At 39.0% G+C, this 26870-nt stretch overlaps 4 protein-coding genes across 4 annotated transcripts; 1 reads left to right on the forward strand and 3 right to left on the reverse strand.

Moving 5' to 3' along the window:
- Positions 1-89: 89 nt before the first annotated feature.
- On the reverse strand, positions 90-11272 carry LOC145502575 (NCK-interacting protein with SH3 domain-like). Its single transcript, XM_081481901.1, has 13 exons — positions 11002-11272; positions 9137-9255; positions 8197-8462; positions 7359-7485; positions 6752-6875; positions 6125-6298; positions 5801-5887; positions 4507-4645; positions 3362-3442; positions 2984-3112; positions 2333-2425; positions 1167-1339; positions 90-948 (listed from the first exon to the last, which is right to left on the reverse strand). The coding sequence occupies exons 1-13, from the start codon at positions 11176-11178 to the stop codon at positions 763-765; spliced, it is 1875 nt and encodes a 624-aa protein (XP_081338027.1). The 5' UTR covers positions 11179-11272; the 3' UTR covers positions 90-762.
- A 1038-nt stretch (positions 11273-12310) lies between these two features.
- Positions 12311-17134, reverse strand: LOC145502583 (ATP synthase F(1) complex subunit gamma, mitochondrial-like). The gene is made up of 8 exons (XM_081481907.1): positions 17047-17134; positions 16932-16966; positions 16146-16277; positions 15643-15858; positions 15108-15243; positions 14171-14241; positions 13424-13579; positions 12311-12506 (listed from the first exon to the last, which is right to left on the reverse strand). Exons 1-8 carry the CDS (start codon positions 17097-17099, stop codon positions 12403-12405), a joined length of 903 nt encoding a protein of 300 aa, XP_081338033.1. The 5' UTR covers positions 17100-17134; the 3' UTR covers positions 12311-12402.
- Positions 17135-17242: 108 nt separating this feature from the next.
- Positions 17243-20104, forward strand: LOC145502724 (translation machinery-associated protein 7 homolog). Its single transcript, XM_081482083.1, has 4 exons — positions 17243-17351; positions 17426-17481; positions 18467-18554; positions 19926-20104. The coding sequence occupies exons 1-4, from the start codon at positions 17336-17338 to the stop codon at positions 19958-19960; spliced, it is 195 nt and encodes a 64-aa protein (XP_081338209.1). The 5' UTR covers positions 17243-17335; the 3' UTR covers positions 19961-20104.
- Positions 20105-22195: 2091 nt separating this feature from the next.
- LOC145502021 (uncharacterized) lies at positions 22196-22996 on the reverse strand. Its single transcript, XM_081481322.1, has one exon. It carries the CDS (start codon positions 22965-22967, stop codon positions 22347-22349), a length of 621 nt encoding a protein of 206 aa, XP_081337448.1. The 5' UTR covers positions 22968-22996; the 3' UTR covers positions 22196-22346.
- Positions 22997-26870: the final 3874 nt, after the last annotated feature.

The following is a 26870-nucleotide window of genomic DNA, read 5'->3' on the forward strand; positions in this document are numbered from 1 at the left end:
CATAGCAGCTAGATTTTCACTTGAAGATCATAATCCAACAGATCAGGGAATGTCTAAAGATGAGACTTTAAAAAATTCATGACATCATATTACATTTCTAATCTTTATTTTACCTTATGCCCATTTTGTAACATCAGTAAAATTGACAAATAATATAATGTACAAAGTTATATCTGCTTCCTTATAAATATATACCTTATTCTGCATCTTGTCAACATAAATTTGTATTGCCAAACTTAATGTACAAATGTACAGGTACTGAGGTATATTCTGGCAGAATTTTTTTTTTTTTTGGGGGGGGGGGGGGGGAAGGTGACTGTGGGGTGAAAAGGTTGTAGTTTCAGGTTTTAGCTTAGAAGTCGTTTCCAATGATTCTTCCCTGTCCTGTTGGTTTTGCCACTGGAGATATGTTGGACTTAAGTTGCTCATGCTTGCCCTCCTGACCTCCTCGCTCAAAGATTTGACTTCGTCGCTTGAGATAAATAAGTCAAGGTCGATTTGTGGCAAGTCTAGTTTTAGCCACATGCAGACTCAGTCAGTAGCTTACAAAACAGAGCTCAAAGTTAGTTGATAAGAGATAGTCAATATACAGGATTTTCTGATTATTCTTACTGACAGCTTGACAATATTGTAAGGAAAATATACTAGATGTGTACTTCTGGAAATTAAGCACAGAGGTTGTCACTTCAGTAAAGTGTGTTCAATTTGTGTACTGAAACTACAGGTGAAAGAGTCAGTAACCATTGTAAATGACAAATCTGTTCAGAAATATTTTGCAGAGTGCTTTAGAATTTCTTGTACAATGAGTCTATCTTGTTCGCTTTCTTTGTCTTCTTCCTTGCTAATCCTCTTGAGGCAAACCTGCAGTTCATCAGCTTGATGTTTGTGTTCACTGTAGTTAGAATTCATCAAGATTTGGTGTAGTAAAGATATATATTCTGTTCTCATCTGTGGACAAATGAAAGCAATCAATCAATCAATCAATCAATCAATCAATCAATCAATCAATCAATCAATCAATCAGTCAGTCAAACAATAGATCATTCAATCAATTAGTCAGCCAGTCAAGTCAGTCAGTCAGAGAGACAGACTGTAAGGCAGTCAGTCAGTTGGTCAGACAGACAGTCAAACACTCAGTCAGTCAATCAATCATACTGAAAACTAACCCCAGCTCCAGGAGAAAGATCTACCAACTGTCGCAAAACAATCTCTATAAGAATCATCATGTCTGAAGTGTAGAAAAACTCAGAAGTATCTTGTGATGAAAAGATGTCTGTAAGAAACTTGAGCACCGAGTCAGGACAAGCTCGAGGATATTGAAACATGGCTGTGGGATCCTCTGTAAAACAAATAGGAACAATAACCATTCAGTACTTAAACATATTAATAAATTCACCCTTTTGTCCCCAAGATTCACATGTATAGATTGATATGCACGGTGGCATTAGGATAATGACCAGTGAGAGACCTAGGGCAAACTGGAGAAGTCTGGCAGCAGAGGTCTACCAGAAAGGCAGGATGGGGTGACTGAAGTACATGTACTGTAAGAGTGGTAGGAAAAGGGAGGTTTAGATGCAGATGAGGATGACTATGAAGTTAATGATGATTGATGTTAATTAACAATTAGATTATGAGCACGAGATTCCTTTTGCCCGAGTCAATTATCGCATAGAAATTGAGAGTAAATAATCTAATTGTTTTAATATAAATCTATACTAGTCAGAGAATGCCATTCGCGATAGACCACCAGTAGATTTATACTAATTAACAATAGGATTATGAGCTTGAGATTTCTAGGAGGTTATAGTTGATGAGGCTGAAGGCCAAATCAACTGTTACCTCATAGAAATCAAGAGCACCTCATTTTTGTCAATAATTTCAAGTTTTTTTAAGTCAAGAAACCCTAAATGTACTTCTTTTAGTCTTCTTGGAAATTTGATTATCCATTATCCACTGCACACTAATGGCTGATAGTGTACGGTCACTCATCCAATCAGATTGCAGCATTAGCATTAGTGTACTAGCAGAATTCTACTAATGATATATAGATATTCCTCATGGTTACTATACTGGATTACAGATCAATCAAGTCTTCCAAGCTCAAGGACTGACCAGTAGCAGATCATTGTGTTGACTCTTTCTACCAGGAGTAAAAATGGACATGAGAAACATGAGAAAAGTGTTGGTCAGGGTCTTGCATCCTAGTAAGGGAGTGAGGAAAAACAATACTCCATGTTTTACACTACAGAAACCAGAGTTGAGTGCTTGACTGAGTGTTGGCAACAGGTCTAATATTTACTTCTACTTCATTGTGGTGTAGTTGTGTACTAACCTTCTCTGTTGATAAGTAACATGATTTTCTCACTCAGTGTCTTAGCTGTTCCACGGGAAGCCAGTACCCTCATCACAATATTACTTTGAAAATCTGTTAACAAAGATTACATGTGCAGCAAATCAGACTACAGAAACAGTAGATCAATTCCACAAACATATTGAACACTACACCCTGGAAAAGAACAATGCTTTAGTCTGCTCTGGTTTATACAACCCTTGGAAACCAACTGGAAGAAAACATTCCTGGGGTATATCGATAATAGTTCCGATAATCATAAATCTTGTGAATGTTATGACTTGTTGACTTGATCACAAGCAAAAGCCATTTTTTTTGCACTGACCAAGCATCTCTCAAATTTTGCTTGCCCTGGGCAATCCTTAGTTTGCTTTTGTTTTCATTCCGTTGGTAGAAAACTTGCCTAAGCCCTTGCCCATTGGGGCAAGTAAAATGAAAAGTTGCTGGCCCAACAAGAAAATCTACTTGTCCCAGATGACTTGTCAGCACTTTTTTCAAGCCCTGATTCAAAGACCAACACCGCTTTTATTTTTTCCAGCTTGGTGGTACCTTGACACACTTTCAGCAAAAGTCGTTCAACCTACATAGATACAATAATATTTGACATCTGGTACAAAATTCCAGTATCCTTACCTACAAAGTGTTGGTTGAATGCAAGAATGAGAGGAACAAGAGCATCCACAACCTCTTCACCATGCTCACCACTTCCGGCACTTTCAATGATGTCAATAATAAAATCCACAAATCCATCATTCACCTGATCTGTGAATTTACAGGTTGAGTAACAAAATTTATTTTGAAAAGAGTTGAAAAATGTAAGAAAAGACAAAGGAAGGAAAGGGAATACAGTGGAACCTTGCTCTACGGACAGCCACTTAATAAGGACACCTGCATTTATGAGGGAAAGTTTTGTTTGTCCTTACGAAAAGCTTTAATACACATTTTCTCTTAAATTAACCTGCTTAATAATTATGGACGCTGAATAATATGGACAACAGACTGTACTCTTACCATAAAGAGTAAATGGAACCGATTCTCCAGTTGAAAAGATCATTGTCAGTAACAAAGCACAATGACACTGCATTAGAACATCTGCAATGAAAACATCGCACAATTTTTCAGTGACTGCGCTAGGAACAATGATCATGACAGGATCATCTCTCCAAATAGTTTGGACTCTGAGTCAGTCTCCAATTCCCTGGTCCCCGTTGTCAACTTTCCCCTTACCCCATCCCCAAACCAGCTATCAGTCAGTCAGTTGTCCAGCCTAGCAGGAGGACAAAAAGGTGGGCAGTCAGCCCAACGGATAAAGGGGTACTTAGAGATACCAGAGACAGGGGCATGTGAAGCATTCATACGGGGTTTAAAATTTTGTAATCTGAGAAATTTCTTGGGATAGAAATTTTGGCTAAACTACAGAATACAGGGCCACTTTTGATCATCCACCAAACAAGCTGGGTAGTTTGGCTCGTTTGCTCCCTTGTCATCCACTGCCAAGCCAAACAAGCCACTAAATAATATAGAACTAGGACTTAACACATAAATAAATTACTCCTCATTCTTTCATCAAGTGCTGAGCCAAACAAGCTGAATGAGTCACTAAAAATATATAGACCTAGGAATTAATGCATATAATTTATAGATTGTTCCTCCTTCTTTTATCCACTGCTAAAACAAACAAGCCAAATGAGCCACTAAATATATATAGACCTAGAACTTAATGCATATATAGATTATTCCTTGTTCATTTATCCACTGCTGATCCAAATGAGCCAAACAAGCCACCAAATATATGCACCTTCAAAAGTGGCCCTGTATTGTGTAGTTGCCCCGAAATTTTATGTGACATTTTGAGAGATGAAATATTTTGGCAAGGTCTTGTTATTGGGCTTGACAAAAAGTATAATGGATGGTTCACCTTTTTATGTTAAACAAAACTGGACTTTTCTGGGTTATGTTATGGGCTGTTGGAATTGTTTTGGGTTTGGTTTTAGCCTGCTAGGACTTTTTTGTAAGTCAAACAATTTAACCTCATTGGAACAGTAATATACCTGAGTACCCCCACCCCACCCCCAAGTCAAAGAGATTTCAGCAAATAATAAATTACAAACTGCTGATATTGAGTCCGCAAATGACCTACTTGTAACTGTAATTACCATGTTTCTTGTTCATGATCTCTATAGCCAGTTCTGTAGGTAACACAGAGCACAGCAGCTCTGACAGAATTTCCTTCTCCAAGCCACACATACAGCCAAATACTTCAACTAATTGTTGGCGCAGTGATCGTCTTTCTTCCTGAATTCAAAGCAATGGGTGTTACTTAAAGGAGAACATCACTCCAAAAAACATATATTTTTGGTCAACACTAATAAAACCTTGGACTAAGTTTCGTCACTCTCTGAAGTTTCAGCCTCTAAAGTGCAGGCTTTCCTTATAAAATTCATCTCCAAAGAAGCCCAAAATTCAACATCGTTGCTGCCATTTTGAACAGTATTCAGCAGCCAGGCCACATTTTCGTGACGTCATTTCGTCCAAGAGACTTTAACCAAATGGCTTCCAACAGAGCCTCTTAACTACCACTCTGGGTTATGGCAGCTGCTCTTTAGCTGTATTATTTTGAGCCAAACATGATCCAAACTCCAAAAATGATAGCAGAGAAGATCGTGAAGTGGACAATCGGTTGCAAAAAATACATTTTGCTGACGTTGTGAAGGAGGCCAAGTCAGTTGCAGGTTTTTCTCCTTTCTGCCGATTTCAAGTCGGACAGAATGATGTCACATAAACACGGCCTGGCTGCCATGTACAGTTTCAAAATGGTGGCCTTCAAAGTCAAATTTTGGGCTTCTTTTGAGATGAATTTCTTCAGGATAGCAGGTACTTTAGAGGGTGAAACTTTGGTGAGTGGAGAAGCTGAATGTTCACTTGCTATAGGTGAAAACAAAAAGAGTACTAAGCTTTTCGGAGTGACCTTCTCCTTTAATAACCTGTAAGGTAAAAGTAAAGGTAAAGTCTGCATATGAGCCAGTGGCCCATCAGGTCAGAGTTTATCCTGGTTTCTGTAGCATGAAGCAACTACGAGTATTTCTACTCCCCCTGGATGGGATGCTGGTCCATCGCAGGGTTACCCCCAGCATTAAGTTTGCCAGTACCCATTTCAGATTATACACTTGGGTGGAGAGAAGCACTGTGAGACAAAAGTGATTTGCCCAAGAATACAATGCCAACCATGGGTCAAACCCTGACTACTCAATCCAGAGTTGGATGCACAAGGCCACTACCTTTCCACAGTAAGAAAATGTTACTGTCATTCAAATCTGTCTATGCTTATACCTTAGGTTGCAGGTTACCTTTTGGTTTATAAGCACCTTTTTCCTTAACTGGTTCTTTCCACACTAGAGTTATAATACTGAGCTATAAATAAGATGTGTTTTAAGGTTTCTACAAACGTACCATTTGAAAGTAGACAACAAGCATATTGACATATTCATAATCATCTTGTTTCAACACAGCTCGGCAAACAGAAGGGTCAGCATCCAGCTACATGTAGAAATAAAGAAAGCTCAGTCAAAATGTTTCCAAAAAATAAATTCATTGTTAAGATCACAGAAGATAAAATAAATGATTTTTTACTTGTACAAATTTGTATAATATAGAAATTGTAAAATTTATCAAAAAAGCTTCAGGACTGATCAGAGGTCACAATTAAAACAGACTGACCAGAAACGTAATTAAACCTGTCGTGACTGACTGGAAACATCATACATCCTGACTGACCAGAATACTCAGCAGTTCTTTCAGCAGTTTGCAAATAATCCCTTCATCTTCATGAACTGCCCAGGTTCTTTGCTGCGAGTCTTCTTTGTGTTCCGTCAACTCGTCAAGAATCCTAATGAGTTGCTGACCATCATGTGATTGAAGCAAAGCATCTTCATCTTCACTGCGAGATTCCTGAGGCATACAAAAGGAACAGAAATCATAGGGCTGTCATTTCAAGTGATTTGATTTGAACTCAACCTGTAACCTTGTCTTCACACCTGTAGCAAACTTGTTTCTTTTTGGGTGAATTGTATTTTAATACGAAAGGCACGTTCACCCATAACATCACGGGCTCATCAGACATACTCAGCCGTAGCAGATGTTATGGGTTATAACCCTTATGGACAGCCCTCTTCACTTATCACTACTGACAGTGTAATGTGGTATTCCAGAAAATATCCATACCCCTCTCACAGAAGGTTTTTTTTAGCTTGAAACCCCCTCCCCACCCCCCTGGAAATTCTATTTTAGTGCCATACTTTCCTTTAAAAAGTTGGGCTTTTGAAACCCCCCTTCCCCTTGGAATTTCTGTTAACCTTCCTTGGGGTGGGTATGGATATTTTCTGGACCTACACAATAACTGACCCTTTGATTTGCAAGATCTTGTATTATCTGTGTCATGGCCTCTGATGTCACTGGCACACACTGTTGTAAGTGTGATATGACTGTATGGACTGCAACATAGGACTTGTCATAACTCAAACCTGTGCTGTAAACATATTCAAGAATAGTTAGTAACCTTTGAAATTGAAAACTAACATAACTTCTAATATTGAGTTATGACAGAGATCTGCACAAAATTATAACGATAAATAATGGCGAGCAATGAATCCGGATCAGTTACAACAAATGGACCTTTTTACTGATGTCATGCAGATACATCAATCAACAGTTTTTCATAATTTTCAATTATAATGAACAAAAAATCACCTCCATAGTTCAATTTATCACAATGAATTAAGTACATCTATGAAGTTTCATAACAATTAGTTGCAAACTCAAGAAAATATTGGACTGGCAAACTTACAAAGAAATGTGCCGGGGAGCAATGCTTGGAAAGTTAGCGGTCCCATATTTTAATGAATTCGCAATGGGTCTTATAGAACTTCACATATTTACTAAATTTATTTTGAATGAAAAAATCAGAAAAGCGTGACAATGGTAAGAAGGTCCATTTATAAAGCATTCTTACTTTATGCGTAAAAGCTCTAACAACTCTGCTGCAATCCCCGCTCGTATCTTTACAGGCTCAAGATCAGTTCTCCGGGGCACAGCAGGAAGAGGAGGAGAAGATTCTTTTATTTCTGAAGATGATTCACCTGTGGGGTCATTAAATAACATCTTGATTTAATTATTTCTTAAAAATCTAGTAAACAGTGACAAAATATTATTGCTCCTCTTTCTCCTTTATTTATAGAGAGGACATATGACCTAATCTAATGTATGCCCGCATCTAGGGGGGAATCGGGGGATTCAATCGAATCCCCTAAATAAAAATAAAATGAGATAATATAACACACTGACTTGGCCTCAGAGCACCAGGAATCCCATTTCCAAGGACCTCAATTTTAAAAATTTTCTGGGGGAGGATGCCTCCAGACACTCAAACAGGAGACCACCTGTGGCTGTCTATATATGAAACCTCGTTCTCTGAAACCCTGTATCCGCCCCAAGTTTAACTCAGGCTACTTCAGTTAGTTGGCTCATGTGGATATAGGACAGGGAGTTCAGAAAAAGTTCCATTACATTGAACACAAACTAGAAGAGATTTCTTCACTGTAAATAATGCCATAATGAGACAATCTCTCTCTTACATTGCACGAGATTCTATTATGTCTCTAATTAAACAGGTGAAAAACTAAGAGATTTTGTTCTAGACTACAAAGTACATGTACATGTAGAGTCTTGCCCAAGAACACAACACGATGACCCATCCAGGGAGCGAAACCAGACCATTCAATCTGGAGTCCAGCGAGCTAATCATTAGGCCACTGCGCTTCAACAAATTTTAACCGAGGGTCAAAACAAACCTTTCATTTTATTGGCTTGTTGTGAAGCTGCAGCAGGTGCAGCTGGAGCTGGCCTTCTCTTTGTTGACTCCTTCTTTTTCTCCTTCTTATCCTTTTCAGGTGGAAGTGTTGGTGCAGGGCGTCTAGGTTGAGCTGGTGGATCCTGCATATGAACTGATGCCTTGCTTTGCACTCCACCATGATGCAGCTGTGAAGACTGAGACTCTTTGATAGGAGAAATCTTCCCAGATTGATCTTGAAGACGCTTCCTGTGTTCTAGTAATTTTCTGCAGGAAGTCAGCAGACATTAATCTCACTAATATCTTGTTAAACATTTAACTAAATAGCACAGAAAGCAAAGAAAATACTGTCTGATAGGCCTGCAGCCAGTGAATTTTTCCGTTTGCAAGTGAAGCCCTGGATGATATTAAGTAGTCTCATTACAAGCTCTGTTGGCATTTCTGGCCTATGCACCTTCAAAATCACACCAACTCCAAGTGCTGGTTCATGAAATTTTGGCTGGCAAAAAGCTCTCTACCAGCTGATGATGTTATCTGGTAGCTAGCTCTGTAATCTATATCTTAGCTCCCTTCCTCTTAAAGTTGATTTTATTAATCAGGAAGTCTACATGGGTCACCGATTACTCTGCATACTCCCCCTCTGTACCAGAATTTTGTAAGCTTAAACATAACAATTCACCAGTAACCCAAGCGTTTCATTAACATCATCAGCAGGAGAGTAGCTGGTTTTCATGGGCAGGCAAAACTTTTTGAACCGAAATTCTTTATATATAAGAAAAACTTTCCACTAGATGGACAAACCAGGCAGGTAAAATTGTCCTTACAGCCCATCAGTTTGCCCAGTGCCCAGCACTTAATGAAACCCCATGAGTAACCATTAATATGTATCCTCTGGGGTAGGGACTGAGGCACTCACTGTCACAGTGTAAGTTTCAACTAACCTCAAATTTGTTCTCTGTTCATGTGTGTAGATCTCTCCAGATTTAGCTGCTTGGGAATGGATGGCTTCAATAGCTCTGTCTACTGATTCTAGTACTGCTTGTGTCTCTCCTGGGTTGACCTATAAATACATGTAGGAACAGCATACTTAAGTCCTGTTATATTGCCCATATTTAAAATGTGTAGATCTTTACTCTGGTTTCTGCCTTTTTTCGGGATACAGTCAGAGTTTTCAGAATGACGCACAAATCTAGGAAAGGGGACTTTAGAGGGTTAAAATCCAGAAGTTTTCTTAGGGGAGCATGCCCCAGACCCCTCTTGCACCTTCTGCGCTTGCTGTCTTGGAAATTGGTCACCTTTTATCCATTATATAACAAAACGGACTTCAGGGAATTGAAATTGAAAACATTTCCTGGAGAAGCATGGCCCTGGAACCCCTTATTTAGACATGCACCTTTGTTGCTTACAACTTTTATAACTAAGTGCTGGAAAAATAGCTAACAGCCCCCATCATTAAACATTGTTTGACTCTGTGATTGCATTGTCAATCAATCAATCATTTCTATTTCTTAATCAGTTACACTTTACGGTTGAACTCGCCCATGGATAGCTAGTGCTAATCTAGGCTGGCCAGTCTATCAATAGTTACAAATGTTTTTTTTTTTAAATTAATAAATAGAAAAATAGAAAGTCAGGAAACAGTGAATAAAATAAAAAAAAAGAAAAAGTGGGAAAGAGTGAGCAAAGACGTAAGGGGTTATTAGGTTTAATAGAAATCTTTTATTTTTTACTATTACTACTGACAATTTTAACAGAAAATATCCATGGAAGACCTTTTTTGTTTGAACAAAGCCCCTATCCCTTCATTCTCTAAATTTCACTTTAGCTCTATACTTGCCTTTCAACACCTCCCCTCCCCCCTCATCCTCTTTCATAGCACCAATATCATTGCAAGGGGTGGGTATAGATATCGATAGTTTCTGAAGCTGCACATAATTTTTTGTGCTGTACATGACATTCAAATGCAAGTTGTAAGTTTCATTTTATTGGTGCTGTAGACTTGTTCTCTCAGGGGGGGACTCCCCTATAAAAAGGATGGGGTGCCTGTCGTACCTTTTAGGGGTCGAAAAGTGATTTTGATACCTCTTAGGGTGTTCAACCTAAAGAGGGTCACGGCAGTAGCTTTTGTGGTACCTTCTAGGGTACTGAGCAGAAAAAATATGACGGAAGATGTGTTGCTTTAGAACTGGTACCTCTTGGGGAGGGGGGAGGGGAAATATTAAGCTACACCCTCAAAGCAGGATCTTAGTACCTATTAGAGGTTCTTTTCAAAATTTCCGCCACTAGCACCCCCGATCTTTTCTTATGAGGGCCCCCTCTCTCCCCACAGGCTTGTTGTAAGCTTGGACATGGCTTGCACATGTGAAACAGTTGTACTGTCTAAATGGAGCCCTTAGAAGGACCTGAACAGAGACTGTAAATCTTGAGCAGGCGTGTTTAATATAATATTCCCTCCCCTGGAGTTTGCAAGTTTGCAAGATGTCATACATCGAAAATTCTCAACGTTTGCACATCATCTGTTTGTTTTTGTAAAATATTTAACATATTTCAATAACAAATTAGTACTTACGAAGTTGAACTGTTTCGCAAATTTTTCAACAAATGTACTTCGCTTGCTGAGACGAATGTAAGCTGAAGCTTAAATTTTCATTGGTTCATTTTCATTCATTTCCCATATGCTTTTATAACGAGGTAACGGCTTGAACACTCGCCTATCATATTGCCAAATTCACTTTTAGCAGCACTCCAACAAAACATGCGAGCAAACAACTGCTTCTTTAAAACGTCCCTGCAAACTTTCCCTTACCGTGTCGTTGTGGACAGGCTCCAAATAACAAGTCGGAACAAGTCCAACAGAGCCGGTTTGAGAGCGCATTTTCCACCAGTTAGCGTCATGTTGCTCGATAAATGTAAACTGTTCTCCTGCTCGAACGGGTAGAACCCCTCTATCTTTCCCTTTGTAATTGTATACAGACCTGTACATGTCATAATTTGGGAAAGAACTAAGAAAAAATTACAAATAGGGTAATCGGCTCAGGTGGCCGCCATTTTGCAAGCATGTATTACCCATAAGCAATCGCGTGACTCGCCAGTGAAAATTTCTGTTTCAAGGGGAGGGTGTGGGGTTGTGCAGTACTAGTGTGGGAAAGGTTCCTTAGCTACGCCAAAAACAAACAAACAAACAAACAAACAAAACAAAAACAAAAACAAAAACAAAAAAAACCTGCATTACAATTACAGAGGTGAAGATCTTCTTGATCATAAGAAGACAGATCAGATCTTCGGAACATATTTCCGTTCCTGTCAGACGTCTCTCAAGAATAGCTCAAAATCTGTCTTACAGATTTTTTTTTTTAAATTTTGGCTCTAAACGCGATTCACCCCTACAAATCAACTGTGGAAATTTCATCATGGGTTGTGTGGTAGGTTTTCGAGCAATCCTCGATCAAAGACTGGCTTTTACCACCTTGGACGGGAATTGAGCAAGGGTAAATTAGAGCTCTTTTATCGGTTTTTTATCGACCTTTTTTTGTCATTTTTTTTTTTTGGCCCTCGGCTTAAACACATGCTTAAATGGAGTTTGAAACTGTCGTTACCTATACCGAAGTGACTTAACGCCATTCAAGTGCTGAAGTGATTTTCCTCTTAGGGTTACTTGCGTCATTTTTGCTCGCGCGATTAATACTGACGCGTGGCAGTAGCGCGCGCTACTTTGTCTCAGAAAAACTGTAGTAAGCCACCTTAAGTTCCAGTTGCCCGTAATTTAGTAGCCTGCTCAGCTGGCGGTTTCAGTGGGTTTTTGTGAGGCGTAACGAGCAGCGAAGCTGCGAAAAAGAGCGGCGAAGCCCCGAGGAACTCCACAAGAACAATGTTCGGCTATTATTTTTCTAGATACCACAATCAAACTGTGCCTTCGGGCTAGTTTTAATGCCTTGATTAAACAGTTTCAAAGTTCTTAAATGCTTTTGCTCATTGCTACCTAACACACGAGGTCTATAATCCCTGAACGATCACGTCATTTTCTAGGAGTCCAATCGCAAACGACACATAAAGCAGGGTAATTAATGGAATTGGTTTTAATTATTTTAGGGTAAAACAACATAACAGACAGGTTTGGAGAAGTATGGAAATTCTCCCTCAAAGGAATGTTTATTTGAACTGTTACAAACATTAATTAACACTTTGTTCCAATAAAAAAGTCCACAAACTAATCGAGAGCGGCAGCCCCTGAAATAATCTCAATCAACTCCTTGGTAATGACAGCTTGACGGGTGCGGTTGTATGTGAGCGTCAGCTTATCAATCATTTCACCTGGAAACACAAAAGGGAACAGTTAACAAAATGGAATCTTTGCCCTTTGACTTTCAGTGAGAAAACGTTGACCAGCTGAAGGAAGAGAAGAGGAGGAGAGGGGAGCAGAGGGGAGGAGAGGGGAGGAGAGGGGAGGGGAAGAGGAGGAGAGGGGAGGGAAAGGGGAGGACAGGGGAAGGGGTCTTTCTCATAATGTCATGATATCACAATGACACAAGTTTCCCTGACTAAAGTAAGACTGATGGAATAAAAAGTAATAATTTTATGCTATGATTTGCTTAATAGCCTGAGCTAGCCTGTGTACATCTGCCCTTCCCCTCTAAAAATAAATAAATAAATAAATAAATAATAAAAATCAGGGAGAAGGAACTCAGCTACATTTAGTTTTTGGAGGCGGAGGATGTACACAGGATATGATTTGCTCTAATGTCTTTCACAGGATGCAATTTTCAAACAGAAAAGTATAATGAATTTGACTTTTGAAATCTAGTACACCTATTGCAGATTGCCACATGTCATGCTAATCTGGTTCCCAGAGGCTCCGCTTTTAGTGGTAAGGGATAAGTGAACTCTGGGTATGAAATTGGTTTGACAGAAAGTTGTACTCATAATACCCTGGGTGCCGTGGGTGTTTCTTAAGCAGTTTTCAGTCTCAGTGAAGCATTCAGACACCTTAAAAACTGGCTGAGTCTCAACTGAGAAAACCTCTACAGGACTCTGCTCTTGAAGTGACCGGGTGCCACAGGCGACTAACTTTTGCCTTTGGGTGACTGGAAAAACTTACCATTTTCATATAAGCTTAAAATCTGGGCACCAAGGATTTCATGGTTACAAACCTTCGGGCTCCTTGTAATTGCAATTTTTCATAGACGATAGCCTTACTCTAGATTTAACTAAGCATAATTCAGATTGCTTACCAGCATTTTTGCTTGCACTGTCCATCGCAGTCATGCGAGAACTCTGCTCACTGCAAGCACCCTCCTTCATGCCATAAAACAGAAGACTGGCAAGAGAGAACTCAGAGTAGTTCTTTATAATATCAGAATCTAGGTCATCATAGGAACTTAGGATCTCTGAAAACATATTATTAATACCCAAAAATGAATAAAACAGTTTGCGAAGTCAAAAAGAGCCTCGGTCCTTAGAAAAAACTTTCTTGGATTGAAATTAATATAATCTTTAATTTTAACTACTACACACATTGCTGCATTTTCCACCATCGCACAGGAAGTTTTGACTTTAACTACCCTCCGCCCTCCTTCTCGAAATTTTAAGTTTGGGTTAATACTTTTCTTTAAAATATTTGCTTTAGAAATGCCTCTTCCTTTTGTAATTTCCAATGAGCTTCAGGGAGGGGGACGTATGGAAATTTCTTAGAACCACTCAGTATAATATGTATGTCAGCAACACAGTGTTGCAGAGGTTGCAGGTTAAAATATTGATTATTTGGCCCAACAAATTAACAAAAATTTCCCATGATTTTATGTGGTGTGTAACAGTCTATTGACCCATTAGAATTCCACGTTAATAACTTGCCTTGAAAGCCTATCTGCTCTCTTCAACATTACAACTTACAGTGACACCCTTACAATAAAGCAAATGGGATACTGTGCAAGTCAATGCAAGACTTGCATGACAAATTTATCCTTGTCATGAGACCTCACCTCCTGAGGCAGCATTCAAGGTTTCAAATGAGTGAAGAGGTTTGGTCAGAGTCCTATAAGACACCACTGACCTACAGAAAAAAGGAAGCTTTGAGTAAAAAAAAAAAAACAAAACTTTTGAAGTGAGTTCCCACAAGTTTGTAGTCTTTCCTCTATATCAAAAACATGATACAACGTTGAATAGTACAACTTGGCAAAACCTGTGATGACCTTTACATGTGTGTGATAAAAGCTGTGGCTATTCCAGACAAAAGTTCTTTCATGAATTTAATAGATATATTTGCTACCCTGCTTCACAAGCTTAAAGGGCTAGGAACACTGTATGATCCTGTTTCATACTACACTAAAACCATACCTATCCAAAACTTTACGTTCTAGATCCCAAGATTACTGGTTAAATCTGCCGTTTGTATGTGGCTGAGAGGTGTCTGCTTACGGAAGAGATATGCCAACAGGGTACCATTAGTAAGGGGTTGATTTAGTGTTGCAATTTTATTATGATACCTGTCAGTGTAAAACACAGACTGCAGACTGCAGACCGGGCATAGAATGCAGATTGAGGGTAAGAATGCAGACTGCAGACCAAGGGCAAAATGCAGACTGCAGACTTAAGACTTTTTAATTGAATTGTGTTACCAGTTCCATCGTTGAGAGTTAAGCATACACAGGCTAACCGGTGCCTTATTTCTAAGGCTTACCTGAGTGATGTTCATGCTAACCACAGTGATATTCAGTCTAACCAGAGTGCAGGCTTTCATTGTTTACAGTTAGCACTCGGTAATGGGAATAACACAATATATACTGAAAAAGCAACTGGTCTGCATTTTACCCTCAGTGAGCATTTTTCTCCCATTCTGCAGTCTGCAGTCCACAGTCTGCATTTTAGACTGACCGATTAGGATATTTAATTTCTTATTGGTGCCACCACACTACTTACTTGAACCAGTTATAGTACATATCTCCCATATCAAACTGGAATCCACTGTCCAGGATTTCCTGTGCTATGAATGCTGCCTCACAGAACTGAGGAGGCCTCTTGCCAATCTCGGAAAAGCTCATCAGCAAGTGATCAGCTGTGTGATTAAAAACAACAAAATTCAGAACAAAGCTAAAAATGTTTGACAGGATATATAGCATTTTTGGTCTAATTTAAGTCATAAATTTTGGCATGTTCAAGTTTAAGTTTAAGTTTAAGTTTAATAAATTTTACTTTGTCATGCAAGTACAAGCAAATAAATCACAGAAGTTACAAAAAGTACATGACTGGAGAATAATTGGGGGAAACTAAACTTCGTTGTTACAAAACAACCTAACAGAAATTCAATGGATGAGTATCCTTTGTTGACTTCATAGCGATATTTATGTTGCTTCATGTTATTCTAAACTAGAGTTACGTGCAAGTCAGGTTGGCTTCCTACCTTTGAAACAAAAAAACCTTAATCTAGCAAATAACTTAAATATGATCTGCTCACCATGTGTCCTGAGGAAAAGTTGTCTGGATTTCTCCCCACATGCTACAATTTTTGTGTTTTCACCTTCTCTTTCTGTCAAAGCACTCTTCACAGCCTTGACCAAGTTGGAATGGATACCACCACATAGTCCACGATCAGATGACATCACAACCACTAAGTTGTTAGGTTTAGCTTTTTCTGCATCACTCGGTTTGATTTCTACTTTCTCATACAAAGCTATAAAAAACATACATGAGTTAGGTTGAGCAAAAATTATGGAAAGCACAGGGGCTTAGAGTTATTTTAACTCTTGATTGAAAAGTCTAAGCAAGGTTCTGGCCCAGTGAAAGATTGGAAATTAGACCTTCACACCTGAGAACAAGAATGAATTACCATAAGTACAGGTATTCCCACAAGAAAGAGTACATGTACAATGTATTCACAGTTATACTCATCCACTCCTTCATGGTTTCTAATGATGGACATAACATTACTAAATTCAACAGAATATCTCACATATATACCTGAAGCACCTGCTCCATAAACCCTCGCTGGTCGTAGTTCCCTCTCTGCTCTGCCAAACTTGGCAGCTGAAACCATCTTCATGGATTTGGTGATCTTCTGGATGTTCTTGACACTTCTTAGTCGCAAGGAGACTAAAAGCAAAAATAAAGTTCTGTCAGCATGTAAACAACACTGGTTTCAGTCTGTGTAGCATTATAATAAGTCTTTCATAATTCTTAATCATGGGTCACAGGTTTATTAGTTGTATTAACTATTAAGTGAAAACCCTCACTAAATAAATTTTGATTGATTGATCATACACAAATAACGAGAAAATTCCGACGAGAATTCCCCCTCCCCCCAAAAAAATTAAATTGACATTAACTCAATAACTCAATACAAGGACAAGCAAAATTGTATCTACAATTCAGATTCAGTATGCAGCTAAAATGGAAATCTTGCCATGAAATTTAGTAAGGTGGCTTCTCACTAATCACATAGCATTCAACAAAAGCATATAGCTTGGTAAATCTCAGCTGTGTTCTAACTTGTAAGCCGTTTTATAGAGAGGGAGGGGATTGCAAAGTGTACGGAAATTCGTTTAATAGTTTAAGTTAGCCAATCAGAATGCGAGTTTGGGTATACTAATTAGTAGTAATGTGAATTCTGGGAATTCTGGAATTTCGATACGAGCTTTAAAGCTACTAAAGTAAACGTTTTACATACATTAGCACAGTAAAGAAATAGAGCCAAGCTAAATCATGATCAAATATCAAAGAAGGGGCACAGTTCTTGAATTTACTTACTGTCTTTCAACGTTGCCATGTTCCTTACTGCCGGGCTACAAAGAAAAAACATAAATCAAAATCAACATCTACGACAACTCAAACACTTATATTACACAACAATTCACTTTCTTACCACGATGTTGGCCGAAAAACAGCTCCACGGAGGAAGACCCCGTTCGCCGCCATCTTGAACGCCTGTATCTTATTGCTCGGTCACGTGGGTTCGTTTGTCCGCTGACCCACTACTTGATTTTACAACACGAGTTGTGATTGGTGTAAGTTTTTAAATTAGCTATCTGACCAATAAAAAAGTACGTAAGGAAAATGAACTCTTTTAATGCAGGCTCAAAGTCGAAACACGTTTTGTGTTTTGAAAGTCGTTTTGAAAGAGTTCTTGAGGAACATATACCTTCTAATCTAAAATGTCTGGAAGGGAAGGTAATAGAAATCGTGTCTACAAACATTACAGTCTGTTTTATTACGAGGCTTATCTGATCTCTTGTTTTTCACAGGAGGCAAGAAGAAACCGCTAAAACAACCCAAGAAAGACAAGAAGGACCTCGACGAGGTACAACAAAATACTCATCCTTTAACTTAAATTTGAAGCTTTAAAGCTTATTTCATCTCTGAGCACCCTAGTTTTGTTGTGTTTAACGTGCCTTAAAGTAAGGCTGGTCATTTTAAATGAGTGAACAGAATCTAATGTCTTTTTGCATGTAAACATACAAGTCACTTGGAACTCAGCATTATCAAACTGTTAAAATTTCTAAGCTTACCTAAGAGAGTTCACTTTGATTTTGAAACAAAATCTCTCAACAAGTACCATAAAAAATATACAGAGACTATTTAGGAGAATTTCAGAAACATGGCCACAAGCATGACAGAGATTATCATGCAAATTATGTGAACAAAGTCGAAGAAACATGACCTGATCAAGTAAGCATCAAGAATGAAGGGCGAGTGAAAGTCTTGCAAGCAGGTAAGGATGTAGTCTCTCTTTTTATGTACCCTTCCTCTTGGATGCTGCTTGCTTGTAGTCGGGTCATGATTTCCCTGGTTACACCTACATTACTGAATGATATAATGACGGACCACCCCCTATGGGGACATGTTGGCCTCATGGATAGTGCACTCGCATCCGGATTGAGTGGTGCAATCTCTAGCCCTGGCATGAGGATGTTGTGTTGTGTTCTTGGGCAAGACACTCTACTCTGCTGGGGGTAACTCTGCGATGGACTAGCATCCCATCCAGGGTGGAGTAGAAATACTTCTGGTCGCCTCATGCTACTGAAACTGGAGAGAAGCACCAGCCTGATGGGTTACATGATTTCTTTTATAATTTACAGCTGTTATTATGCTATTTTGGTTAGTTTTATGACCAGTCGATAAAAGCTAAAATCACCTCAAATTGGGAGCTGGCTGTAACATAGGCATGCAATGTGTACAGAAATTACATTGCACGCAAAGCATATATAGCTGTAGTCCTGTACACTGCTGGCTTCCAGTGAAATCACTCACTGGCTTAATAAATATTTCCTCTTTGGTTTTCCCAGGATGACTTAGCACAGAAGCAAAAATTAAAGGACGAGAAAAAGGCACTTGAACAAGCCAAGGCAAAAGCCGCACAGAAAGGACCCATGGGTAGGCACATACCAAGTCCTTTTTTTCACTTGTTCTCTTGTTTAAGGTTCCTTATTTGTGAAACATGCAGTGATGGTTAGTGTGGTGGACTCTTAACTGAAGAGTCAGCATATGAGCCCTGGCCAGAGTAAACAGTTTCCTTGGGGTTAATTCTAGGTTTGGGTAAAGGGCAAACAGTTGGATAATGCAGTTTACTAAAAATAATTTTGTTGCCCTAAGTTCTAAATGTTCTTACCTTTTACCCCCTAAGGCAAATGGCAGTTTTTCCTAAATCAGCAAATTAAGACTCTCTGCTTTTGTACCATATACCACTTGAAAGCCACTGATCAGGTTATTTAAGAACTGACATCAGCAGTTATGAAAGAGGTAGTCATTTTGAAACAAAGTGTTTTAAAATGTGAAAATGAAAAGCTTCCAACATGTATCGATTCTCAAATATCACGAGTATATTCCTGAACTATAGCTTATTTAGCAGGTCGTAGTACATAGCTTGATGTAAAACAAGTCTTCCATTCCATTTTCATCTCAAAAAAGAAATTGGAAAATAATGGGGGTGGTCAACCATGCCTTAGGTAGGAGGGGGTCACAATTTTCTGCCTTCAATGAGCAGATCTTTACAAGGCAATTTTTGTGGCAAAAATTCATAGAAATTTCTCAAATATTTACAAAGTTATGATGTTGTTTGCCAAATGACACTCTTAGGGAGTAAAGGGTTAAAAAATAGTTGAAAAGTTGAGACTAAACTTTGATACCACCCTCCTGGCCCCCTTTCTGGGCATAAAGGGTGTATGTCGGGAGATTACAATTCACTTAATGTAGGCTTGATAAAAGACTGGTATTATTAATCTTATGTCGTGGTTGCATGCTGATCAAACAAGCGTGACATTAAAAGATTATAGTCAAGTAATAGTCAAACAAGCATGAGTATAAAAATAAGCAAGCAAAAATAACGGAAAAATAAGGGTGGATGGATAATGCATACCGTGTTTTGAATGTTTCTGCTAAGACCTACGAAAACAGTAGTCATTCATAACTTTAATCTCAATCCTCTTCAAAGACACTTCAAAAGCACAAAGAAGCGGCCCCCAGCGCATGTTGCTGGGCTACTCACTATTCGCTCTCGATTTCTATGTGTGATAGAAATCTTGAGCTCATAATCTAATTGTTTAACACAAACACATGTAGAAGTTTGGGAGAACTCGAAAAAGCTCTGGAATCACTTGCCTGTCAGCTCGTGTTCCCACAACATTTCTTGTTCTCCCAAACTTCCAATCGTGTTTCTATAACTTGATAGAAACAACATGGTACATGTTTTCTAGTTGTTAAATGCAGATGTCAAGTACTATCTTGCACTTTTTTATTCTATTCTAGGTGGAAGTGGAATAAAGAAATCTGGAAAGAAATGACGCTACATTTCCTGTGAAGGCACAAGAGTAAAAGAACTTTCCTTTCCATAAGCTTGTACAGAACTTGTATATGTTGAGAAACGTTAAAAAATTACAATCATTTACACAACAAGTCATGAATAAATATAATGTACTTTTATAAAATGTTTGCACTGTTTTTCTTGAGATATTTCTTTCTGGTGTAAAAAAGTAAATGAGAGACATGTATGTAAGGTTGGCTCACACTAAAGAACATGTTGCAGGGATGTGAAGCGGAGACAAGCCCCTTTGTGTGTACGGGGGGAGGGGGGAAGTACATAAAGTTTTGTCCTAGAAGTCAATTACGTTTCACCCAAAACTGTACATAATACACGGCCGGAGCATATTTTGCAAAATCTACCTTTGAGAAGGACACCTCAAATTTTCTGGCAAGAGGTTATCCCCCAGTTTCTGGCAGGAGGTTTTCCCCCAAGGGGTATACCCTTATGTATCTTCCTTCCCTTCCCAGGGAGGGAAAATTACGTGATGAGCCCGCAGAGCGTCTGCGTCATTCTCGTCCCCAGAGGCCCGCGCTCCTTTTGGTCAGCACCGAAAATCGCGACCCCTGGGCTGGTCCAACACCGGAAGTCTGCGATTTACGACTTCCTGTCAAATCTGACAAAGCTGATTGGCTGAGAATACGAAACGAATACTCTGCGCATGCTCAGAAAATCGCGTCTGGCCAAAGGTAGCGATTCTTGGTGCTGACCAAAAGGAACGCGGCCTCTGGGGATGAGAATGCATCTGCGTAGGACTGGATAAATACTGAGCGCACCATTCTCGTCCCCAGAGCCTCCGTTTCTTTTGGTCACGTGGTCGGCTCGTCAACGACATTTTAAGATGAGTAGCACTGGGACGAGAATGTGAGCGCGCCGGTTACCTCGTGTTTTTCATCACATCAACACTAAGTACATCTCACGTATTTTAAGCAACAGTTGATCACGTGATTGACAACTTCTCAACTTTTTGCTACAACTGCATGAATTCAGAACTGGACCAATTTTCAGACCAATACCATGTATGGTTGAGATTTGATGACGGTTTGAATATTGCAAAATTTAGATGGTTTTGTATGTAAACGTGGAGGTTTTGCCCTCCAGAAACCTTTTCCGTTATCACTACTGAAGGAAACTGCTGGAATATAGCTATTGGAAATAGAAAGGTGGGTAAAATATAAGGGAGAATGGAAAATTCTGGGATCTTAAAACAGGATTTGCAGGGAAAACCACTGGAGCGTGACTGCAGGGCAACGAGTCTTCTTCCCCAAATCCTTCTAATTTCTAACGTCCATAAAAATTCCTTCTTAAAGGATATAAACCTGAACATTTACTTGTAAGCTTAAATTATTTGTGAATGTTCTTTCCATTTCTGACAACATTTTGCATTACCAATGACTAAATCAAAGTGTTCTTGAAAAACACGTCAGGTGACCAACTGTAGCAAAAGGCCTTTTATTGCATGTTACGAGACAAACGGCCGATGCCGTTGTGCCGAGGCCATTTTTCGCCCTCCCCCCCCCCGCCCCACCCCCCATTGCGATGGGAAAAGCCTGGCAAAGAGGTTTCGTACAACAGTTCTTGATTTCCACAAATTGCTCGAAATTTCCCAAAAAGTTGCCAAAGTTAAAAGTTGCTCAAAAGTTGCTCAAAAAAGGTCAAAAGTTGCTTTTTGTAACGAAAGTTGCTTTAAGTTGCTCTCTTTCTTTATTCGGTCTGATGAAAAAAATATGCAAATTTTACAACAAAAGTAAGATTTCTAAGCATTTTTGCGCAATTTTGCGCATAGGCGTACGCGTACGGGCACCATCGATTGGGCAGGGGGGCGGTGACCTAATTACCCGAAAATAAATACACAATGCCCGAAAGCGTGAGTGTTGTTCAAACACACTCAAATCGCAGTAAAAACAAAAACGTTCACAATTCTCACGTCCTAATGAAACTGTTATCATTCCAAAAATAGTTATTTTGAAACCTCGCTTACCATATGACCTCGATCGACAGCTTAGTAAAATCAGAAACTTAGAAAAGAAACAGTTAATTCTTCGGTTCCTCTTACGTAAAGTTCAAGAAAATTTTAAAACGGCTCTTTGTGAAGCGTTTCAAAATGGTTCCACATCTACATCTACATTATGGGGGTCTTGCAAAGGGAGGCATACTCCCATCACTGCAAGACATTAAATAAAAAAATAAAATAAAAAGCAGGGTGGGGGGTGGGGGGATAAAAAAACCGTAAAAATATATAATAAAATATGTACATAATTTAAAAAGATTACTAAGAAAAGTTAATTAAGATTAAAAAATTAGAACCTAATTAAAATGTCCTCATTCTAATCTAAGAGCGTTCTTGAATAATTGACTTTTTTTAACATCTAAACATCGCTAGGTAAGGCGTTCCATTCTCTAATAGTTCTACAATAAAATGAGTTCCTATAGCTTTTTGTGTTCGGAGTTAGGTCGATGAACTTGTCTTTGTGAAAAGATCGAAGTTGACAATTACGCCTTTTGATATAGCATGGGATTTCTAATGCTGATTCACCATGAATAGCTTTATGAAGTAATGTGAGGCGAGCAGATTTCCTTCTGTTTTGAAGGGAGGGCCATTCCAAATCGTTAAGTAAATTGGAAACAGTTCCAGGTGTTCGCTGCCAACAGTTCTTTACAAATCGAGCAGCTCGCCGTTGGACATCTTCTATTTGCTTTATATGCTTGTCAATCCAGGGATCCCACACCGGGCTTGCATATTCCAGATGAGGTCTCACTAGTGCTTTATAAGCTAATTCTTTAATTGATTCAGGGCAGTTGCCAAGATTTCTTCGCAGAAAGCCAAGAGTTTGGTTTGCTTTGGTAACCTTACTGTCAATATGATGGCCCCAGTCTAGTTTAGAGGATAGCTCAACGCCAAGATATGGATGCTGTGACACTGATTCAAGGGAGTGTCCCATTAATTTATAAGCATAAATAACAGGATCACGTTTTCTGGTTATCCTCATGACAAAGCATTTACTTGGGTTAAATTGCATCAGCCATTTCTGTGACCAATACTCAATAGTGGATAGATCAGATTGGAGATGTTCAGCATCATTGGTTGACTCTATAACACTGTATAGGAGAGTTCTTTTCAGAGCCATCACAAAAACAAAAGTCTAGGTCTTCGTTTTCTTCGATGCTTTTGTCATTGTTTTGTTGATGGAAATAACATTCATTTCGAGGATTTCCACGATACACATTTATGCGATATATGGCTTTTCCAGAACAGAATGCCTTATATCCTTATATCATTTGACCTTAACTCTGTTTTGACAAGGCAAACGTCAGTGAAAGTAGCCTACAAACCTGGCCTTGACAACCTTTTAGAAAATTTTCTCCCGAGTACTTTTTCTCGAATCATCAACGTTTTGCCCGAAAAAGTTCAAAAATTTCTGAAACTGGGGGACATTCTTTTTTAAAAAAATTCATGACTTTTCGTGCATACTACATGAATTGCAAGAACTGGCATACCTCCACTACATAAGCTGCAAAAAAAAAAAAAGAAAAAAAAAGACTTTTCGTGCATACTACATGAGTTACAAGAACTGGCAAACCTCCACTACATAAGCTGCATTGCTCCAATGGATTTACTCATTCTGTCCATTCTGGATTAGCCACTCTACCTTGTAAACTTCTCGTCGCCTTGCCCAACATATTTTTCTTCTCGCCTGAAGACGAAAGCGTAGTCTGCTTTACGCGACTCAGCGCCGTTAGATCGAGTGCGAATAGGTGGTGAAGAAGATCAAAACGACTCTGCTCGCAGGGTAGCTGTGAAAGATCTTCAGAGGAATCAAGTTTTTTGATTATGAATTACAAAAGCACAACATGTATACCATCGGATGCAATTTGAGGTCGATTATGCGAAACAGCAAGGTCGCGTGATGTCAAAAACCGTGTTCTTATCGCAGTGTTATTGGTTCTAAACTTCAGTGAAATAAGTCCATGTAACCATTTGTGGATGTTCTTTACCAAAAAAAGGGTTGAGCAGGGAAAGAAAAAGACCAGTAGCTTAAAAAAAACAAACGGAGGAATCCCAGAATGAAACTTAGATCAACTAGATTGGAACGCGGGTGCTAACCATAGTAACACGTAAGAAACCTTGCTTCAAGGGGGAAAGATACAAAGTACTTCAACCTTATCTCAAATTGGCCTGCAAATTTGCGAATTAGTATAGGTAATCATACGGTTTTTCTCGTTCAATTTGGAATTAATTTGCACGAATGAGCTTTTTTAAAAACTCACAAGCGCTAATTAATTCCAAATTGAACAAGAAAAGCCGTATGATTACTTATTAATAATATTAACATGAAAAAATTCGCGTGGAGGAAATGCCGGAAGATCTTTCTTGAAGCCATTTTTTCTCATTCGAGTTAAACTTTTTTCAAAGTTTCCGCACTAAATTCTCGCCATCATTTTGCGTGATATCATTGGCTTAGAAAATTTCCTATTTTTTTTCAGCTAATCATAATCTAGGATTACGTTGTGTAATTTGCACTGGTGTTACACTTTTTGCACTGGTGTTACACGTTCTGCACTGGTGTTACACGTTTTGCACTGGTGTTATACTTGAACTGCACTCCTCTCAACCACTCAGAATCGAGTAATTTTTTCATGTATATTATTAGCTAAGAAATTCGTAACATATAGTCTCTTAAACTGCAAACTTCTCGGATGCCGACGTTTAGTGTGGCTAGTGTACAGGGAACAGAGGAGTCCTATTTGACCTTTTTCCCAGTTAAATTCACCCTACAATTGTAAGGCGAATCGATTTTTTGTTGATTCCGAAATGACCCCAAAATCAAACTGTACACATGCGATCGTGTTGCGATGATTAAATCTACTACAAATAGACATATAAAGCTTTTCGCGAACGTTGTTGTGTAACTAGCTCATCAGCCTATTAAAGTGTCAAAATGTATCAGCTTGAACAAATAAGCTCAAAATTTTTTGTCTTTCGGGAAACTTTTAATTAATGCTCGGATTGGATTTCAGTTCGTGAAGGACAATGACAATGACAATGCTTTATTCACTCTAAACACTTAAAACACATTTACATAGAAAGTGACAGATCTAGCTAGATCTAGCTAGTTCTCCTCGTTCCCGCTACATGGGATTCGTCTTCCAATGCGACTTTAAATATGTTTCATCACTGCTAATTTGCGTAACATGGAGAGTTTGTCCTCAAGATCAGGATTTTCTCGCAGTGGATTTCATGCCCGCGGTTGAAACTTACTAATCTGGCGTGATCATGAGCTTTTTAGAGGCTCGCGAGACCGCGATGTTTTTTATTAGAGACTTTTTCGACAAATGCTACAGTGGACTCAACGAAACTGTTCTTTTTGATCCTAAATTTAACTTTAGGAGCTCGGCCCTCCATTAGTAGTACCACGGATTTGTAGAGCGGATTGCCTCTTGTCAATCTTTACTAAACTTCGGAGCGGAAATTTACAATAGCAGCTTCCAGCAACTTCACCTCTGTCATAAAAATGTTCCCAATGCGTATTACAAAGGCCAACATCTGGTCTTATTTACAGTTAACTGTTAATTTAAGATTAGAATTGTAATAGAAATGTCAAATGAACTATGCTCAGAAAGCAAATTAATAAAACAGGTTTCCATTTTTAGTGCAACAATTGCAGTCTAGAAATGTAAAACGATACATGTGCCTACAATATTGACTATAACTACAGAAAGAGAAAATGAGGTGGTCTCTTGAACTACAGTGGTTTCAGGAGCTTTATCTACTGGTCAGCGGAATTACTCCAAAAAGTTTACAGATGACGGAAGGACATCATGTGCATATCATTTGCATATCTGCTAAACCACCCCAATCTCCGGGTTAAAATTGCAGGAATTGAGCAAATATTACACGCGTTAAAAGCTCTACTCTTGTTACGCAGGCTACATTACGACATCTTGAAGGCTGGAAAGACAAGATGACCTTCCTTGCCGTGGTTTTTGCCCTCGGTAAGTCATTCAGTTTGCTAAACTTAAAGGTTTGCAGGTTTAAAGTAATAAAATTGTAGATAGTTTCATGTGTTTTTTAAGAGGCCTCGCCTTGTGTAAACATCGTGCTTACTCGACCCGGGTTGCTCGAGAATCGTGATTACAGTGTTCTTCGCTTCTGCTCTTCCTGTTTGTAACATGCACTTCAGGCATACTGATGGATGTTCTACAGCATGATTTGTTTTTATTTTCTCATACTGTACGTAGACTACGTTACCAAAGCGAAAATATATCATCGTGTAGCCTCGAATGTGTACGCAGTCGGATGGACACCATAGAATCCTAGAGCATCCAACCCGCACTGCAGTTTTCAAGCTGAGTCAAGTCGAATGCGGGCACTGGACACAAATTAAACTCCTCTTAGAGTGCTCCGACCTGAAGGCGTACACAAATCACGACTTCCACACCTCAGTGTGGATGCGTTGTAGAGTGTGTCGTATTCATGCAAGTTGACGGCCGGATTCTGAAGGATATTCCAGGTGTATTTCGAGTCAGGCTTCCTTGAAAACCTCAGAACATTTCGTCGATCATTTTTGGGCGAATTTGGCTTTTTTGGCAGTGTCCGAGTCGGACATCGCGCCCGTGAACTACGTTTTCAAACTAATTGAGATTCAGCAAGGAATATTGCTTCATCCATCCATGCATGACCAATTGTTATTTACTTTTAGCTGATTCTCGGATGGATTTTCATCATTCGTCTTTTGATGATCATGAAGTATTACTGAGTATTTAATGAATTCTGGTGAGTGTTCGATCTAATACGGCCCAGAGCCTCTTGTGTAAGCACTTTCCTTGGTTTTAGGCCCAGTGGATTGCTAAATATAATACAATCAAACCTCCGGTTGCGACCGGGTCTCAAG

This window comes from Orbicella franksi, chromosome 11 (assembly GCF_964199315.1).
Source record: "Orbicella franksi chromosome 11, jaOrbFran1.1, whole genome shotgun sequence".
Classification (NCBI taxonomy): Eukaryota; Metazoa; Cnidaria; class Anthozoa; order Scleractinia; family Merulinidae; genus Orbicella; species Orbicella franksi.